This window comes from Chamaea fasciata, unplaced genomic scaffold (genome assembly GCF_029207755.1).
Source record: "Chamaea fasciata isolate MVZ Bird 193981 ecotype frontalis unplaced genomic scaffold, bChaFas1.0.hap1 SCAF_2, whole genome shotgun sequence".
NCBI lineage: Eukaryota > Metazoa > Chordata > Aves > Passeriformes > Sylviidae > Chamaea > Chamaea fasciata.
In genome coordinates, this window is record NW_027094087.1 from 33,199,884 (window position 1) to 33,220,188 (window position 20,305).

The window sequence follows — 20,305 nt, forward strand, 5'->3', positions numbered from 1 at the left end:
TGGAGGTGTGTGTAAATAGGAAGAATCTGTGTGGGCCAGTGGAGGAGACTGGAGATTGGTTTCTATTCTTGGATTTCCTATGGACCTGCAGCACATCATGAGATAAATCAGAATTCACTTTATCCAAGTGACTTCTTATTTAAGCATGTTTCCTGCAAGGTTATCGTGCAGTACATAGCGTTCTTGGGTGTTTCTCCTGTTTTGAGTTAGAAACACAAAAGGGTTTGGGTTGGAAGGGACCCTAAAGATCCTACAGTTCCAACCCCCTGCCATGGACAGGGACACCTTCCAGTAGACTGGGCTACAGAAAGTCCCATCCAGCCTGGCCTTCAATACTTCTACAGATGGATCATCTGCAGCTTCTCTGGGAAACTTGTTCTAGTGCTTCACCAATTAAGCATTTCTCCTTAGTACTCAACCTATACCTGTCCTCTTTGAGTTTAAAGCCATTCCCCCTTGTCCAATCACTACATTCCCTTGTCAAAAGTCCCTCTCCAGCTGTCTTGTGGCCTCTCTATGTACTGGAAGGCTGCAATAAGGGCTAGATCTTGTCCTAAACTCTGTGGTTATGCACGTACAGACTATTGTTCTCCTGACAACTGAGATGGATACAGTCCTTTGAAAGCAACCATTCTAACTCTCCTGACTAAAGTTGAGGTGTCATAGTTAGGAGTAAATGAAGAGCTGCCCCCAGAGGCCAAGGCAGCTCACAGGAGCCATTTCACTAAGCCCTCCATCAAAAACTCTAACCTTACATTCATAAATGCCCTATTATCTCTAATCTGAGGTCAGTTCATGCCAGCTGTACGGAACAGTGGTTACCAAGCAGTTCCTCACCTTGCATCTTAATATAATTGATAGTAATCAAAACAGTCTCTCTCATGACTGTTGCAGGGGACCAGATAGAAATGCAACATCAGCAGTTAGGTAATTGCAATTTAATTGAAAATGGCCCATTTGCAGGGGTGCTGAGTTGGGAAAGGTCAGTGGGCAGCAGCAGGCTCTGCTACACTGCACAGAGGGAATGACAAAGACTGTCCTTATCCTCTCTGTTCCTTCCATCATAGTGCCATTTGACTGTACCATTAAAAGATTTGATCCAATTCCTTAGAGGCCCCGAGAGTTTAGGAAGCAGTTCTGCTCCTGGATAAAAGTGTAGTTAAGCTCACCATGTGCTACACCAGTGTATGAAATGTGAAAACTGCTCTGTAAGATCCTCCTGGCCTGGAGCGCGCTGCAGCGATTTACTCAACTGTTTTGCATCTCTGCAGTTATGTTTGCTGCTTCAAATCTGTTGTGCATCTTTCTAAAGAGTCTGATGTTCATTTATTTCTGGTTTTCAGGGGAAAATGCACTAACTGGGGACTTGGACTTACTGTGTAGGTCTTCTGTTAAGAACTTGACCTCAAGCTATATATCCTAAGGGAGACTACTGGAGTAGAAGTTGAGCTAAAGGGCTGTACATATCCTTGGGATTTTTGACAGACCCAACACTAAGCCCTGAAATTGGTAGTGAATTTTCCACACTTTGCTAGGAACATCCTTGGAGAAAAATTATATTGGTTTCAAGAAGAATTAAATGTGAAAAGCACAATTAAAAAATAGTGTGTTATTCTAGAAACCAAAGCAGTTGGCATTTTTTTCTTTCCTGGTTGTTAAAAAAATAAATATACACTGATGCAATAAAAAATGACACAAGAGAATAAATGTATCAAGTTGTTATGGCAACAGAAATATGTAGGTTGGAATTTATGTATCTAGAACTTCTGTTTAAGTAAAATAAACATTATCCTTGCTAATTAAAGTAGCATGCGAAGATTATTTAATTTAAAATCATTAGTTATGTTCTCCCTTACAACTAATGACTTTTTTTTATTTATTTTTTTTCTGTTTCCAAGTATTTGCATTTGCTTCCAGCTGTGGTCTACTTGTATTTTCACGGCAAGACTGTGATTTCACTAATATGGGCTAAAATGTGGAGGGAGTCCACTGAAGCTAATGAATAAAATGTGTGCAGGTGGGCACAACTGGAATCAAACCATGTGCTTTAGCATGTCACTCTTGCTGCAGTTGACCTTTCTGCTTGCAGGGCCTCCTGGCAGGTGTCATTACCCCATGCTTGAAGGGATCTCCCAGCAACCACAGCTCGCTGTCTTTCTTCTCAGTTTGATGCAGTGCACATGGAGCTCCTTCCAGAGCTTGTGTCTGCATACAGCCTGCCCTCTTCAGCTGTAGATTTTGCTTCCAAGGTATTTTATGATAGTGAATTCTAAATCAGCATTCATTAATTATGTTCAGCCTTTTAATTTTTCTAGTTCTTTTCCTGCAGCCTTCATAAGAGTTCAGTAATAGCTTCTTCTTTATTTGAAAGAAATAGATCTTTAATATCCCAGATTACTCTTCATGTTTTATCTTCTTTATGCCCAGCAAAGTGCAGGCTGATAGCTGAAAGGTAAAGGAATGAGGAGAATGATCTGACTCAGATCCCAGTGAGCTGAGGAAAATGCATTTATTTGTTTAATGTTTTAATCTTATTCATTCTCATGTTCAGAGGTGTCTAAATTTGCCCTATGGAGTTTAAAAACACTGCGACCACAAGTGTTTTGGAAAATACCCCATTAGCAATACATAAGTTAATTGTCTCTATTTCTTGCAGGCGGATATCTGCCTGGCATGGAGCTACAGCTGGGGTATGACTTTGCCTGAAAACTGCAGTCTGTCCAGTCTCAGTCTTTGAGTGTCATTTTAATTCATCTGAACTGTAAATTATTTATCTCTTCATCCTTGCAGCAGAGTTCATCTTTGTGATTTTTTTTTCCTCATTTTTTCTCTTTGCCACATCAGATCCTGCCAACCACAGCTATTCAGTGTGCCAGGTCTCAGCAGGGGAGACTGTACTTGGGCAGCAGCCCTCTCAAGGCTTGTGTTTGCAGGGGCTCTGGTGGCTGCACAGTGCCCTGCTCCCTTCCCATCTTGCTGTACAAATCATCACACATGGCAGACTCCACCGTCTTGTGACCTTAGTGACTCTCTGTTGCCTGGGAAAGGAGATGCATGAGTGCCTTGATTTGTCTCCCAGCCTGAAAATAAAGCTCTGCATGAGCTCTTCTCTTTTCTGCCCCCTTACTTCTCTCTCCTGAGATCCCTCCTGGAATACTGCATCCAGATCACAATGTAGGAAAGATGTGGACTGTTGGAGTGAGTCCAGAGGATGGGTACAAAGATGATGATAGGGCTGAGTCCATCTCTCCTATGGAGTCAGGCTGAGAGAGCTGGAATTTTCAACCTGGAAAAGAGAAGGCTCCTGGGAGACCATAGAGCACCTTCTAGTACCTAAAAGGAGGTTGTAAGAAAGATTGGCACCAATTTTTTGTGGAGCATGTTGTGATAGGACAAGGGGTAATGGCTTTAAATTAAAAGAGGGTAGATTTAGATTTATATATAAGAAATAAGGGGTTCTTTACAGTTAGGGTGGTGAAAGACTGGAACAGGTTGTTCAGAGAACTGGTGGATGACTCACCCCTGGAAACATTCAAGGTCAGGCTGGATGGGACTCTGGGCAAGCTGAACTAGTGGAAGGTGTCTCTGCCTATGGCACAGGCATTGGAACGGGTGACCTTTAAGGTTCCCTTCCAACCAAACCATTCTACGATTCTATAACAAATGACACTGGGGACAGAGCCTGGATCAACCAAATGAATCCTGTGTGTGCCTTCTGGTCAGTCACCAGGCTTGGGATTTTTGGGGCCAGCTGATGCCAGCCAGCTTCATCTGAACTCTCTGTCTGGGAGGAGAAAAGCTGATGCATGAGCTAGTGTCTCCTCCCTGCCTGAATTCCCTGCCTGGAAAGTCAGTTGTCTTGCCGTAGGTCAGAGTCACAGTGCAGCTACGTAATTGTGTGATATGGACAGTGAGGGAAATCAGGTCTGAGTGTGGGTTTTGTGTTAGTCCAGCAAAAGTGACTACTCCAGTAACTGATGGCTTGGATGAGAGCTTTTAGATGAATGGTCAAATCTGATTGGGGATGAGCAAATGCAAAGTTCACCAGTGACATTCTGACATCCAGAAACACACTGAGAGCAAGATTTGCTCTCAGGAGGGTGGAGCAGCATTAAATCAGATCTTGACCTTTCTGAGACACAAGTCCACAGCCAGATAATTGTTCCTGAGCTGTAACACTCTTTAAGGCTGTCATAAAATTTTCTGAAAGGTTGAATCCATATTAGTTAAAGTGAAATCATAAAAATACCAGGGCAGACTAAATATTATTGTGATATTTATGCTCAACTTTCAAATACAATCATTAAAAAAAATTAAAACACTTGTGATGTTATTTGTATGGTAGAATCCATACTCAAATGTGTTTTTTTCTTCATTCACATTTACTGGTCGTATTGGGAAGACTGGTGCAGAAGGGACTGAAGGACATTCTTACAGGGCTTAACTGTGAGACCTCACAGTGCCCTACAACATCACCCTGACTTAAGACAGCTGCTGAGTCTGAGCTAATGCAATGTGATGTGGAGCAAACCTTGATGTCATCAAAAAACGAACAAGAAACCCTAACATGGAAATGGAAATAAAATCCTTTCTGACATCTAAATCATTTGACATGGAACTATGCCTTAGAAATACTGAATTAGAAAAGAAAGCTCTGCTATATTATTTCTGGATTGAAATTTAGGCCCATCTGAGGCAAATTAAACTCCTTGCCTTCTGTTGGATTATATTTCTGATTTTAGTTTCTAGTGTGGCTTGCTCTGGAATTGTCTGAGTTTTCAGTGATATTGATGAAAGTCATATCCTGGCACAAAATTTGTTGAATGACATTTCTTCTTGTAATAAGGAATATAAGAGACATAGAAGTAGGACTAGCAAAGCACATCTTATGGTCTCTAGGATAATTTCTCGGCATGGCAGGAAAAACTCGTCAAACCCTCAGTGATGCGTTTTGTCCCACAGTCTGCCCAAGATGTACAACTTTTTTTTTTTTTTTTTTTTTTTTTTTTTTTTTTTTTTTTTTTGTGGTCCAGTGATGCTGACAGCATGTTTAGGAGAGCTGTCAATTCTGTGTAGGTATGGCAGAAAGGTGCAGAGCTTGGAGGACAGATCACAGGCACAGAAGGTGTTCGTGCTGTTGCTGGCATGTTGTAAAGAATGAGCTTGACTTGAGTCCAGTTCTGGTTCACACACAGCTTGAGCAGAGCGTGAGCAGGTTGGCTGTACCTGGCACAGAGGTGTGCTCTGTTCTTTGCTAGTAGCAGCGTCCTGCTGAGCATCTCAGTTCAGCTCAGGTTGCTTCCTACTCCAGCCTAGCTGCTGAACGAATTAATTTACATCAGTGTCCTGTAAAATGGATAATTCCAGCATATACTAGGTTGAAATGTAGCTTCTTAGATGTTCTAATGATTTTCAAATATGCTTGCTCTAGAAAAGTTAATTAAATAAAAGCAGTATTTCTCAGCACTATATGTTTCTGGGACCATTTAGTTACCAGGATGATAGATTTCCTGACAGATATCAGCATCTAAAAGTTAACAAATTTCTGGGTTTTTTTTATTCCTTTTCTCTCCTCATGCAAATCACTTGGGGCAAGCAGGCATTTATTGACAGGCCCACATGAGACTGGACCAGACCTACCAGCTGGTGATCCAAAGTGCCCAAAAACATCTCAGGGCAGCCTCTGTTTTGAATTTCTAAATTCAAGTTCTAATTTCTAATTTCTCACTGAAAGCATAGAGGAGAGTGTTCCCCAAGCCAGTGGCTGCAGGGGAAGGTACATTAGCTCTCTGAGCTGTAAGGCAGTTGCACACTTATTTGGGCTCATGAACTGTAGTTCCTCACACTTCCACCCACCCTTCTGGGCCCTTAGTAAAGCTGATCAGTTTTTTCTAGCCACATGTGCCCTAGAAAATATTCCATGTGTGTAAATAAGTTCAAAGTCCTGGAAACAATATCCTAGACCGTGGAAGAACAGAATAAAGTTTGCATGTATGTTTTCTGTTTTTTTAAAACTATTTTTCATATTCTCAGTGTTGGGCTTCACCCCAAGAAATAAACATGTAACTATTGCAGATGGTTGCAAGTTCCTCCTATTGATATATCTGGTATAAATTCTGGAAATTCTATAAATTCTTATGCTAGACTGGGGAATTCATCCACCATTACATGGCTTGTCTGCTGTAGGAGGACCTCCCATAGAAACTCATGGAAACCCCATATGCCATAATTGCCTGTGAGGGTAGATGCTCCTGTCTGGTTGCTGGCTCAGACACAAACTGGAACCTGCTGCCTGCTGAAGGTGGAACTGGTGACCAGTCTTTCATAACTCCTATTTGGCAAAAAATAATCAGCCAGAGTTTTGTTGTCAGTTGATTGTGTTAATTGTGCATGTCCTAAAAAGGCACCTGCAAGATGTGTTATGAGTGCAGAAAAACTTTACTAAGCACCATTAAAATTAGACAAAATTAGCAAGGTAGGTAATATGGTTACTATTTTATGAACAAATATTGAAATAATGATGTGGGTTTGCACAATGAAGGAGACGTGCTGAAAAGATTATGGTCTAAATAGTATCTGTTAATTATAATCTAAATAGATTAGTGTTAATTATGCACAAAATTAGAAGGTTGCTTTAGGTGTGATCTGCAAGGCTCACGGTTACTAACCATGCGAGTAAAGTTACCAAGTGAAGTTTTGATCTGCTCTTGCAACACTTGGTTGAAATCTCTTCTGTTTCTCTGACCAATTTGAAGAGAATAAGATCGTGATTTCTTCTGTGAAGAAGAAGCTAGAGTTGTTCTAACTACCAGCCCTCTAGATGCAGGGGTGTGATAAAAAATCTATAGTTCTGGCAGTAATTGCAGTTCAAGCTTGAAGTCATTATTTCCAGAACCTCCTGCAAGGATGTGTGAGCATGGTGCATGTTGTCCACTGCATTTGTAGTGTGTCGTGGTGGGGCTGCCAGTTCTGCATCTCCTGGTCATGGTTCAGAAATAATGAGGTGTTGCTGAAACACTTCCTTTGCGTGAGCAGGCAGCTTTTGGCTATAAAGTATACAAGCAATTTTAAGCAGGTTAGACTTTTTGTTGGCCTCCAGAGGGAGGGTTGTGTGTAATCAAGAATAGTAAAAGACTCAAATCCAAGATTGTTAGTTTTTAATAAATTTGTCACAATGCACAGCAAGTATTCTTTCTGTCTCTAGGATTATACAGTCCTGTTCATTTCATAACGCAATTAAATATCTCTTGGTGTTCAAATGGATTTCTAAGGTGTTCTTTGTTTAGGTTGGGAAACCATATATTATATTGCTAATGATTATTGAACCTTAATATACTGGAACAGAGAGATGTTCCAGATTTATTGCAATTACTCTTGCTTGAGCTGTTTGAACCCCCCTAATGTCCTTGATTTTCTGCTCTTTACAATGAATTTGTGACCCATTTCCCTAAGGAAAACAATGGAAACATTTCATAGCATCTTATGACATTGCTTTATGTTCTTTCAAAATATTGGAGCCAACTAATAGTGAAAAATTTGAGAAAAAAAATGTAAAATGTAAACAAAGTTTTCTTATCCTGCTTTGCAGCTGCACTCATTTGATAAATGTTACTATAGAAGTTTCTGCTGAAGCTCGTCAAAACTCTTTAGAGAAGTTACAGGAGCTGAGCTCCTTTAGGTTCAGGATCCTTTAGGTCTTGATTAGAGAAAATAAATAATGTCTTGATTTAAAGAGTTTGTATTGTTGCCTGTAAATAATAACAATGAAAAACATTCATGTCAGGTATTCAAAGGAAGCAAAGATGAATTGAAAATTTTATGCATCCTTATTAGCTCCTTGCAAAACTAATTTTCTTTTCCTGAAAGAAACATTTAGGGAGTTGCTTGGATATTCTGTAGGCTCTGAGGCAAGAACTGTGTTCAGTTTCCTGCTGTCCTTGAAGATTTTGGCCTCGTTGTCTTTCTGTTTCTTACTCCCTTCCAGATTAAAAATGGGAGATATTCAACACCCTTTGGTGACTAGAAACCAACCAAGGGAATGAGTGGCTCTCCCTGTCAGGGAAGCTGTAACCTCAGAGAGGACTTGTGGAGTTCTGTGTACTTAGCCCCATGTAATGCTGAGCTGCTGGGCCTGATCCAGCCTTTCAACACGGTCTTTACTGGAGCACAAGACTCGTCCATTGGTTCCAGTGAAGCTAAAAGCACGTGTCTTAAGTAGTTGGATGGACTGGGGCCAGCACTCAGTCTTTTGCTGGACAGAGCCCTAAATAAACAACCTTGGATCAGAGGAGAGAACATTTGCACATGCGAGTGTGATTTGGCTCTTTCTGTGGCACTGGCTTGTTGTTTTCTAAGTTGTGCTGGCAAAGGCTGCTCTGCTTAAAATGCTAACAATTTCTTGCCTGTTGTGTTAAAATTTACTGCACTCCTGTTGCACAGGCTAAAACAGGATGGGTCTAAATCACTCAGGATGCTTGCAGTGCTTGGCACCCACAGACACAAGAAACTGAACTCTGTTTGAATCCTCCTTGCTTTCCTGTTTGTGCTTTTGCAGAGTACTCAGAAATTTTTTTGAGATCCGAGTTAGAGGCAGTCATCACGTTTCATTCAAAGGCTGACTCTTCAATCGCATTGTTGCAGGGCAGAGTGTTGTAAACAGATGTCATTTGTAATATTTACTGTCTTAATGTAAAATCTACAGTAATAGATTTCCAGCAGGAAAATTGAAAAAACAAATATAGCCATTTACTGTGTCTTCTGCCAAAGATATTATTTGAAGAAATACTGTGTGTTTCACGAGAGCTTTGTGTGAGCAATGCAAGATTGAAATCTGTGTAAATGAAGGAAAAGAAACAAAAAAATGCATTTGAATTTAAAAGATGTACACACATGGTTACTAGTCAGGCGTGAAACCTTTTAAAAAATGTTTCACTTAGGAGAATGTCATGAATTAGAAATAAGAAAACAAACCAGATAATTTGTTTGTTGCTGTAAGGAGATATGTGTTCCTGCAGCTACTCCAGATGAGAGCCCCATCTCGGTCAGCAGGTCTTTTTGCCAGGGCACTGATTTCCTTTCTTATCTTTATGTTCTGTTGCCGAGAGCTGCAGAGCACCTTGAATGCCTTCTGAAGTCACACAGAGATTATGATAGACGTCATCTTGCAGACTTAGCCTATTAAGACTTTCACAGGCTTCCATGAGAGTACCTGTAGGATAAAGCGCAGAAAGTTTTGCATAAAAAACATTGAGATTAAAATCTTCTGTATAAGCCACCTGATACTTATCTGAATTAAGGCTGCCCTTTTGTGTGTGCATGCTAATCTTTATGTTTAAATGTAATTGAATTAAAGCACACATTATATGTGGTTTTTTTTCCACCCTATTCTTTAGCCTGCAGCTTCCAGTGGATCAGAAGGATCTGGCCAATGTGGTGAACACAACAAGGAGAACCCAACTTTTGAAAGCTATGTGGTAGACATGAAGACAAAGGTATTGTCCAATCTTTTTTTTTGGGATGGAGAATGAAATCCTTGTTTAGTGAGGTTTTGCTAGAAGTGAAGTGCATAGAACATACAGAATTTGACCTTCTGGATATTTTCTTTAATTTCTGCTTAATGGCTGCATGTCCGTTACCACATTCGAATGAGGCTTACGGCTGCAATTTATTGTGGCATATTGCTAGCTCTGGGTATTTTATGCTGACCTAGGCAGGATTTGATTTTTATTTTTATGTACTAGTCTTGTTCATGTTTTTGAGAGTTCTACCGATTTGCTGATCTCAAGGCGGTTTCATTACAGTCTGTTTTTGGAGTCCAAGTTGTTGTGCAGTTTGTAGGTTTTATTCCAGGTGTTTTCAGTCTCTTAGTGTGTGTTGTAATTTCTTTTTGGTCTGGAGTCAATATGGAGGAATTTGAATGTCAGAAAATGATGATTTTTGTATGGGCAGCCTAATGATACCTATCATAAAACTCTGCTGAATAGCATTACTTCATGGCTGTGGTAAGGGGCTGTGTTACACTTCTCTGTCCTGCTGCATGCAACAGTGAAGTAATAAGTGTTTCATTATGGTATCTCCATTATTTTCATAGGTTCACAGCTTGGCTGGAACAATTCCCTTGAGCTTAGATATTATTGTGTAGACTTTCAGCCTTGGCGTCATTGTGTATTTTTCGTTTTTTGAAGTAAAAGAAACTTACTGACTTTTCTTTTAACGTAAGCAATCTGGAAACAAGATGAAAAGAGACATTAACTGAGCTGTTGTGCTTGTGTGGTAACTTGTAGACTTCAGCAAAAGTTGTTTCCAACAGTAGAAACTTCTGGATTATTCCTCTTGTCTAAAGTGTTTCCTTGAACTTTATTTCCTTTCTAGATCAATTTCTCTGTTCATTAAACTTTAGAAATCTAAAAATCAAATTTTCTAACATGATTTTCTGAGTTTCTTGCATTGTTGTGTTCCAAATTTCCCAATCAGAAAAACTTTTGTACCATATGGTAACATGGTGGTATTTGATAGTTGAAAAATAAGAACATAAATACTCACTGAAATTTTTCTTTCTGTTAATGGAAGATTTTTTTTCTCCAAAGCAAGGAATTATCAAAAGTTTGATATGCAGCCTAAATACATTGTGTCAATGAGGATGCTGTGAAAATCATGGGATGTAGTTATCTCATCTCTATTTCACAACATGATTTCTGTTAGAAATGCCCAGCTGAACAATGCACTATCCTCCTACTCAGAGTCACTGCAAACCTCAGACTGAATGTTTCTCCATCAGCAATTCTATGTACTACGTTTTCGTGCTGTTCATGTACAAAGTGTACCTGAGAGGAAACTCTGAAAATGGGCAACTCCATTGCCAAACTCTAAGACATTCAGATCTGTGAGCGGTGTTTTGTCCAGTTCTCAGTACCATGGGATAGTAGATAGCAGATGTTTTGTTTTAGTTTCCAGGAACTTGTGGTTTAGTGTCAGTTCACTTGAGAGTGTCATTTTGTCTGATTTCTTTCTCAAGTTGAGTGTGCTTGAGTGTTAGTGGCTGCTATGACAGTGACACATAGCTGTTTAAGAGTGGCTACATGTTTGAACATACGTGCCAGAGCTTTTCAGTTGCTGATGATCAATTGGTTGTTAGATTTACTTCCCCAGGCAGAATGTTCAAGAAGGAAAATGAACTCTTCATTCAACATTGATCTTGAGAATTGAGAACCCCTTCTGGTCATACTGCCCTCGAGTACCTTGTGATTCTGCTGCAGAGCATCCCAGCCTGCATAAAGCCAGCAGAGCATTTGTAACTGAAGCACTTCTTAGTTTCATTTGGAGTAATGGATTTGTGTGAAACAGGAAAACAATTCTGGATTTGTATAGGAAATAATAGAAAATACATTAGGTGTAAATTTTAAACTGTCAAAGGTTTTGGGGCTTTTGAAAGAATAGCTTGTCCAAGGACCTTCAGAGCTATAGGTCAAGCACCTCTGCCCCATCCTCTGTGATGATGAAAGTGCGTGTCCTGCAATCCTACAAGTCATATTGTGTTCCCAGCTTGCCATACTGCCTTCTCATAGGACCCCAAACTGGTGAGCATGTGGCAATGAGGCTGCTGGAGGGATTGCACTGTCTCAGAAGTAGTTTTTTTGATTTTTCTTCTGGGGCAGTTGCTCGGCAAAAGTGGTGTGAGCTCCCATGTACTACATTAAGGGGTGATAAGGTGGGGATGTACTTGGGGTAAGAAGAGAGGGAATCCCCTCCACAACTGTGAAGCAGAAACTTCTTTTCTGTGGCTGTTGAGCCCAAGGCCACTGTGGCCACCTGGGTGCACAGACCTTGTGGTGAAGGAGTGGAGCTGACTGTCCACCTTTTCCCTGTGCCCATTTTACCATCCACCTCCAGGGCTTTGAGGTCTGCTTCCCTACAAGAAAGAGAATTGTCTATTTCTTCTCATTGGAAAAGCTACCAGCTGGAGAAATTGGTCAGGACTCCAACATTGATTGTGCTAAATGGCAGTGAAAATTGCCATGCACGGGTGAAGGGAATGATTCGTGTTACAGCTTCTGTCTGAGACTCTCCTGGGCCTCAGGCCAGTTGCGGAACTGCTGTTCTTAGGCCTGCTGCAGTTAGGAGGGGAAGAATTGCTAATTTGGTGATCTTTAAATTAACACCAGGGCTCCTGGGTTTCTGATTCAGCCTGGGAACTACATTAAAATTCTGAGTGACTAAGGTATACAGAACGTGCTTTCTGAAATCTGTATTAACTTCTCTTTCTGGATGAAGAAGGATTTATTCTGACATTTCATCTGTAATACAGCTTTTAACTACATATCCAGGATCTACAAGATTAGTACATTCTCTCTCTCTGTTTTTTTTTTTTTTTTAATTTTTTTTAAAATTTCTTTTTTAGTGTACCACAAAGCAGCCTTCATAAAGAAACTGTCTCGTAAGACTTTCCCTTGTAGCATATACTTATGCAGATCACTTGAATCCTGGTATTAACCTATTAAGTAGCCAGTTGGGATCCACAGGAACTGGGTTCAAGTGGTATAAGTGGGCTCTGGCTGTAAAGACATAATCTTCCAGCTACATCAGTTACTCTCTTGGAAGATGTAATCAGGAAAATAATAATTTGTAGCTTGTTTGGATGCAATAGAGAACCCAAAAAGAAGAAAGAGAATATAACCTGAGAATGTAATACTATCAACAAGTACTCCATAGTACACAATTTAAGATGCATTAGGAGTGAATAAATTTTTCTCTATATTTGTAAGAGCATGTGTGTGTTCATGTGTTCTCTGTATAGGTGCATAGAGCTCTAAATAGTCACTGGGTAAATTCTTCAGGATGCTGACATTACTAATGCAATGTTAACAGTATGGTTAGATGCCTCCTTTCTTAGTGTCTACTCCAAAACTTGGAGACATAGTGCTCTTGGTTTTCTTAATCTCTACTCTTTGAATGAAAGAAAATAAACCAGTTATGCTTTTAATTTCTTTTTTAGCCACTTATTTTTCTTTACGGTTTTCACTTGATAATATTTGGGTTTCAAAAGAATTTAAGAAGTGTTTAAGAAAGTGCATAATGAAAGATTAAAAAAAATCAGAATCTTTTTTAATGACTTTAATTTTTACTGAAGGCTGCTTTTAAAAATATTGAATTCAGCGGGATGTTGCAGGCTCTGGTTCTAAATATAGTGGCCTAATTAAACCCTCTGCTTTGGTTATCCAAGTGGAAGTACCTGGATACAATGAAGACTTTAATGCCGGAAAGGAACATTAAATTGTCCAGGGTAAACTGCATTAAAAGACCATCCCGTTTCACCCACTCACCTCATATTGTTGATTTTTATATGACTAAAAAACAGATACTTTGGTAAAATTACAGGAGAAGGAAGCACTCAACTGGGCAGATGGTTCACACATGGTGATCCACAGAGCCACTGGTGTCACAGTGGGAAATAGTTGTTATTCTTCTTATATTAAGGCTTCTCAAGAGTCAGAGCTCATCACAAAGGTTATTTTTTACCATCTAAGTTGACTATGAACAACTATAAACCATGTCTTTTCACCCCAGATGGCTGCTCCTCAAATTTTTTTTAGTTTTTGGGTCAAGCCTTTCTATAGTAGATTTCAGTCAGGATCATATGTACATTTAATACGAAGAAGAACAGAGGAAAAAATAGAACTAAGCAGTGATATGACCTCCAGAAATTAGAGCAGAAGGAGGTGTTGCTAATGAAGGGTAAAGCAGTGCTAAGGATTTGAAAATTTTATTCTTGGGGAGAAAAAATGAATGGAAAAAGTATCTAGTTGGAGAAACAAAATTGAGCAGCATTTTGGGGGGTCTCAGATGGGTTCTTAATGGAAAGGAGGGACTTTGAAGAAACACTGGAGACCCATTGACAGTCATCTGTTGCCAGATATTGTGTATTAGAAGCTATGACTGGGGGCTCTGGCAACCAAAATCAGCCTGTGGAAGTTTGAAGCTGGGGTCTGCATCCCCAAAAGCAGCCATGCAATCCCCATGTCTTCCCTCTCTCTCGGGATACAGGAGATTATAGGGGTAAAAAGTAGGTGGCACTATTTTAGGGAGCAAACTGCTCAATTGTGTATTAAGCTTGAGGAGCACATGTGCCAATCCTGCCCTGTTAAATGCTCATTGTCATATTTAATGGAAGGAGGTGACAGTCAAAAATTGGAGGAGTGCAGGAGGTAGCTTTTTGGTACACTGAGGGAGCTGGGTGAGTCACGTTCATGTAGGCATCCCCAAAGGGCTGAAACCCTCTGTTTTTCAAATAAACTTTAAATAGGATCATGAATTCACTGGGATCATCTCACAAGAGTAGAGTCGCAAGTAGAAGCATTTACAGATCATACACTTAGAGACCAATTTCAAAATACATCTCCATATGCCAATTTCAAGTCTGAGATGGAATTTTACAGCCAAGTCATTAGGTAATTATATGTACGAAATATTTCACACCTTACTAGATCAGCTTCAACCTATCAATTAGAAGAGAACAAACTGTTGGGTGCTTTACACCCAAGCGTTAAAACATCTGCTGATTTTAGAGTTGACTGAAGTCACTTTTACCCAATAATGCTTAGAGCACAAGGGTGTCTTATGTCACATCATATTAATGGGTTAATTTCCTCTTAAGGAGATATTTAATTGAGTCTTACTTCAAGGATGTTTGTAAGTTCCCTGTTTCATGTAATCTATAGTTTAATAAACTTGTCTGACTGTTTGGCTACTGGACTAAACCTCAGCAGGGAGAAAACCTGCAGGTTCTAGTACAGCTTGTAAACGCAAATCAAGTTTGTTTTGTGCACATGTGTTTGCTCAGAGTCAGTTTAAGCCCTAGACACAGTTCTGAGTGCTCTGGAGACTTTCTCTTTAAGATGTTGTATCCACCAGGACTTTAATAGTTGGGGGAGGGTTGATTGCTCTCTGACCACATATCTGATTCACTATGGATTTTGTAACTTTGGTAGCAGTGACCTCATTTTGGCAAAATAGTATGTGTCATTTACCGAGCGTCTCGCTGCTCCAACAATCATGGGAATATTAGGGTTATAACCTGACTAATTTATGGAAGAGAGATGACTCTTAAATAATCTTTTATTTTCTTGGAAAGGCTTATTTTATTAAAAACATATTTTAGCTCTGAGTGAGAATGAGAGATTCTCAGCAAAGCACCCAGGGGAGATTCTGCTGTCCAGTGTGTTGAAAAGGTGAATTGTAATGTATGGGTGTCTAGACATTTCCTCTTGTTGCTGTCAACAGTCCAGTTGGCTGTATTTTTTTTTTTCCAGTGAATAAGAGCATTGATTTTCCTCTCTCTTTGGCCAGAGCTTTCATTTTACATATCTTTCCCCTTCTGAGTCTCTTTCTCTCTTCCTCCCTCTTTCTTCTCTCCCTCTTCCTCTATCTGGAAGAGAGGGAAGCCCGTAAGAGCTGACAGCAAGCTTTTTAACTCAGAATGATTCATGTAAAGCACCTGAAAGGCAAGCTCTGCACCAGCATCACTGCACGAAAGGTAGGGCTGTGGGGGCTTAAACAGTCTGTAAAACTCCAAGCAAAACATCGAGAATGTGAGCTAAATAGATTAAGTTTGTGAATCTGTCAATAATGCAAGAAAAGTTTGGGAGAGATTTTAAGGAGTGTTTAAGCTCTGTTGTTAAAGGTGCTTTCTTTTAATTAAAAGTTTGATGTATTTTTCATAGGTGGGGAAAAAAACAACGTTCCCCTACAAAGCTTTGAATTATGTATATAATGTAGGGGTTTTTTCCATGGGTGGTAAACTATAATTATATCACTGTTGTGCTTGACAGATCCACGTGCATGTGTAAATATGTAAATCCCAGTCCTTTCCCCTGACTGATTATTTTCTGCTACAGCTAAAGTTCGCCTTATCCAGCTGTTATTTATATTCACTTCCCAAATCCGAATCTGACCCAGTAATTCTGAGCAATTGGAGCTGTGACGCACGAGTTCCCGCACACACCTTCATGTTTCAATCATGCACTTCCAGCAATGTGTGTTTGTAGGAATCATGCTCTTAATAAAACCCCTTACAACCCAAAGCAGTTGTTTTGGCAGAAAAGTGACAGCGCTGTGATAGATGGGCCCGATAGTTGTGCGTTTTGTGCTTGCTCTGAGTTAGTAGGGAAGAGGAGGGAGAGAGCGAGTGAAAGGGGGAGGAAAAAAAAGACAGGGAAGGAGAGAGCGGGAGGGAGAGATTGAGAGAGAGAGAGAGAGAGCGAGAGAGAGGCTGAGAGAGAGAGACTTGGCAAGGGAAATCTTATGGGTATACTGAAACAGCAGATCAGAATTGTGAAACCAGAGCTAGGGCTGAAATGTGATGCTTTTGCTCTTTTGTGCTTGTTGTGGTTCTCATCTTCCCATTTAGAGGGCTGCATACCATTCAACAGCATATTTTGATCTCAGATTGAACAATGCAGCAATCAAGCCTGATAAGCCACCTGGAAGTTTTGCTTGAGACGATTTCTAGTGGGTTTACTGATCCCTGTGAGCATCATGACTGCCTTTAGCATTGTGGAGGAGGACTCGAGTTTCTTATGAGGGCCCCACTTGGAAAAGCCGGCTGTGCAGATTCAAGCCTCCGGTTCTGTTCATGCTATTCAAAAGCCTTTCCTCACCCTTGCTGATTTATTTTTATGATTTACATACACTCCTGTGGAGATTTACAGAATGGATTGTCTGTGCATTGTCACGACCAAGGTAGGACTGGAAACATTGCTGTTCTGTGTACATATTTCTCTGCTATTTTTCTGTTCCTGTAATTAAATAGATTGAGCATGTACTGTGTCAGGTTGCAAGATAAAGTGATGAATAAGCTTTGTTTCCACAAGCATTTTGTTCTCTTTGTCTGTAGATTATGCAGTTTGTTTCTATATGACTTCCTAAATGATATGTTTTTTTACTTATTTTTTACTAGCAAAAGGAAAAGGATTTCATATTTTATCTTAGCCTATGCTTGTGTCTATTAATAACTCTAGCAACTGGAGCAGTTTCAGAATACATGGTATACTGCACATGTTTTCTCAGCTTATCAGTTTATTCTGTAAACTAAAGAATAATAAAGAAAGGGGCATTATATGGGTCCTAGGATTTTAAGGAGGCCAATCAGATGTAGTTTAGATAGTCATGGTGTTTCTGATTGGAGAGATTCAAGTTTCTGGTGGCTTATTGTGGCTTTTTTGGGGAAAAAACATAGATTACTTTGCCTCTCTAGGCCTGAAAAATAAAAATGCCCAGGTCCCAATTCAGCACTCTTATACTGATTTTCGATCTAGATGGACTGTTTGGAAATAGTCCTTCTAAATAATTTCTTCTGAACATGAATATAGACAATTTTTTTCCACAACAGCGGCGTCAGGCTAAGGACCTCAGGGTTAGGGACGCTTCCCAGCCTAAAGATCTGATGTAGGGATAAGCTGAATGATTCCTTGAGACATCCTCAAACTTATCAAACTAACTTAATATTAAATGGCAGGGCTATGAGGAGGGAACTCCCTTTCTGTTGCTACAGGGCAGGCAGCTCAGCGCGTGTTTGCAGCCGCCTTTGCACGTGGTGGTGGTGGGGTTTATAAGGAACAGCTAGCAGGGGACGTCCAGCTCTGGGGTTCAGCACAGTGCTCCCTGTTCTGCCTTACTTTTGATGAATTTCATAATTTCTGCAGGACTTGCAAAATGCCTGGGGTGGGCAGAACCCCTGAAGGCTGCACAAATGATAAGGCAAAGCAGGAGTTAGCACTGCTGTCATCACTGCTGTCATTTTTTGCGTCACAGCTATGTAGAATGGGGACACCCATCTGTAACATGGAGAAGGGCAGGAAGATACACCCTGGGCACCCATGGGCAGCAGAGAGGGGTTGTGGGTGGCCAGTGCAGAGTGCAGGGAGCTCAGTGGAGCCATGGAAACAGATGCCAGCTGTCATTCCCATCTTGCTGGTGGAGAAACCCATATGGGAAGAGAACAAGAGGTGAATGAGGCCACAGAAGGAGGATAAATTAGAGGAGGCTGTGGCCTCATTCATTTCCTGGTCTTTCCAGGTCCCCCTGGCTCCCACAAGCTGTGCTGAATCTGAGATTATATCCTCAATCAGCCCTGGAGCAGAGCAGGGGCACCTCTGGGTACCTGTTGATGCAATACTATTGAAAAGCGCTCAGCAATGGAGGTGCAGCACTGCTGAACAAAGCTGGGATGCAGAACCATGCTAAGCATCCACTTTTCACACTCCAGAATGCTGCTTTCCAGTTCAAAGGGTTGAAAAGAAGAGCTGTGATTAGCCCTAATTCTAGGTGTCTTCTTGTGCTGTGGGGACCTGGAATTGCATCCATGCTTGGCCTAGAGAGTTTGGGGTGCAAAAATTGGACTTGGGACAGGGGAATAAGTCAAGTTTTAAGGTGGTATAATTGGAAAAGAACGTCCCAGTACCTTTTTTTTTTTTTTTAATGTGTCAAGAGACATCACTTATTTATTGTATGAATTAGTGCTGAAAGTTTTCCACTGAGTATTTTCCCAGGGCCTTCTGGGAAATAGCAAACATGGATTCACTGCCAGCTCACTACTGCTGCTGCCTTGAGCAGGGCTCCCAACTCCATCTACATGCTTTTTTTCTTTCAGCTTTTCTGTCTCTTGAATCCAGTACTAAGTGTCTGAAATAATCTGAAAGTCAAGCATGTGAGTGAGCCTCAAATATGCAACTCCAGATATTCAGTTTTTGCTGCCAACGTTGGTGTTGGAATGAGATACAATGTGAATTGTACATTGCTTTCTATTTGCAGGCATGTGGGAACAACATAATATCATATGTAGTTGAGCTGAATAAGGGCAAAAGTCTAGTTTCAGAACACTTTCATATTGCAACAGCTTGAAACCAAAGTTACGGTAATTTGCTCATCTTACTTTGTGCCATATTTAAATAGCTGGACTAGTGTTGTATTGGTCCCTAATCTGATCTTACTGGCTTTATTTTCATTGGAGTAACTCTCCCTCCTTTAAAGAACCAATTTTTAAATCTGTTTCTGCCAATTTTCAACACTATAATAAGAGCAGAACTTTTTCAGAGAAATTGTTATATAAAAAAATCGTTTTGTTAAGCATGAATTCTACAGAGCAAGAGTGTGGTCATTTTTAACCTCAGATCTGTTAATTGCCCATATTTGAATAGCCATTTGTCTGCTTTATGCAGTTAATTGCCATTCCTTGTCTTGAAAAAGTGGACCTTGATGTCAGAGGGAGTAAATACATCAGGTTTATTCTTCAGATCTTAAGTAATAAAAAAGGAGTAAAAGATAAATACTTTTTAAACTGCAAAAGATGAACAGTGTTCAAAGAGTTGACATTTTTAACACTTGACCATTAAATTTACTCTGGAAATTCTGGTATTTCACATTGTAGAAAATGACATAAATTTTGTGGAGTGAATGTGCCCTTGTGGATTATGTTCAATGGATCTACAGATCCTGCTTTGAACTCTGTGTGGTAAAAGATGGCATCTAATAAAATTAATTTCTGATATACCTTGCCAAATCCTAAATCCTACAGATGTTTTCTCAGCCAAGGTGTAAAGTGTGTTTAAGATAGATTTAAAATATTAATTTGTACAAAATCTTCCTCTTCTTTTTATTTCCTTCATTTTTCCATGCATTTCTGAACACAAGACTACAGAAATGCTGAATCAGTCAAGGACAGCTTCTTATGGTTGTCCTGGTTTATTTTAATTGATCATGTTCCCAGCATAGCATCTTTCCTTTGCTGTCACATAAAGCACATTAATTGGTGGCATTATTTTATCATTAGAAAGAATTTGGTAGAAATTAAAGCTTAGGTTGAGCCTCCATCCCAGCAGGAGTACCAAGAGTTTTTGAAAGGGAAGAACATTCCCAGTGTGCCTCCCACCAGTCAAAGGCAGCATGCTGTCCTCTCCTCCAGGTACCAGCTCTCCTTCCATCTTTCTGCTTTTTACAGACTTATGAATACAATGGGAGCTGCCACTAGTGAAAAAGAACATAAATAGATCTGTATTCCTCACTGTAACAGTGGCTGCTCCATCAGAACTCCCATTTCTTGGTGTTAGGTGGCATAGAAAAGATGATTAGCTTTCACTGGGAAAAAAACTCCAAAAGATTTCTGGCACTAGTCTCCAGAAAGGAGAGCTCAGAGGTGGCAACTCTGCAGGCTTAAAACCCAGAAGCCAATGGCAGGGCTAGCTGAAAACCTTTTCTCAGGAGAGAGATTTTAAAACTTTCTGGGCAATATAGACTACTGGTTTAGTATCCTTAA

At 40.2% G+C, this 20,305-nt stretch overlaps 1 protein-coding gene across 3 annotated transcripts in view; it reads left to right on the forward strand.

The window, feature by feature from the left end:
- DLG2 (discs large MAGUK scaffold protein 2) overlaps positions 1-20,305 on the forward strand; it is a 993,549-nt gene that overhangs the window by 138,666 nt on the left and 834,578 nt on the right. For all 3 annotated transcript variants that reach the window (XM_066175626.1, XM_066175625.1, XM_066175627.1), the window contains exon 5: positions 9,393-9,491. In XM_066175626.1, coding sequence (XP_066031723.1) covers positions 9,393-9,491 — 99 coding nt within the window. The remainder of the gene's footprint in view (positions 1-9,392; positions 9,492-20,305) is intronic.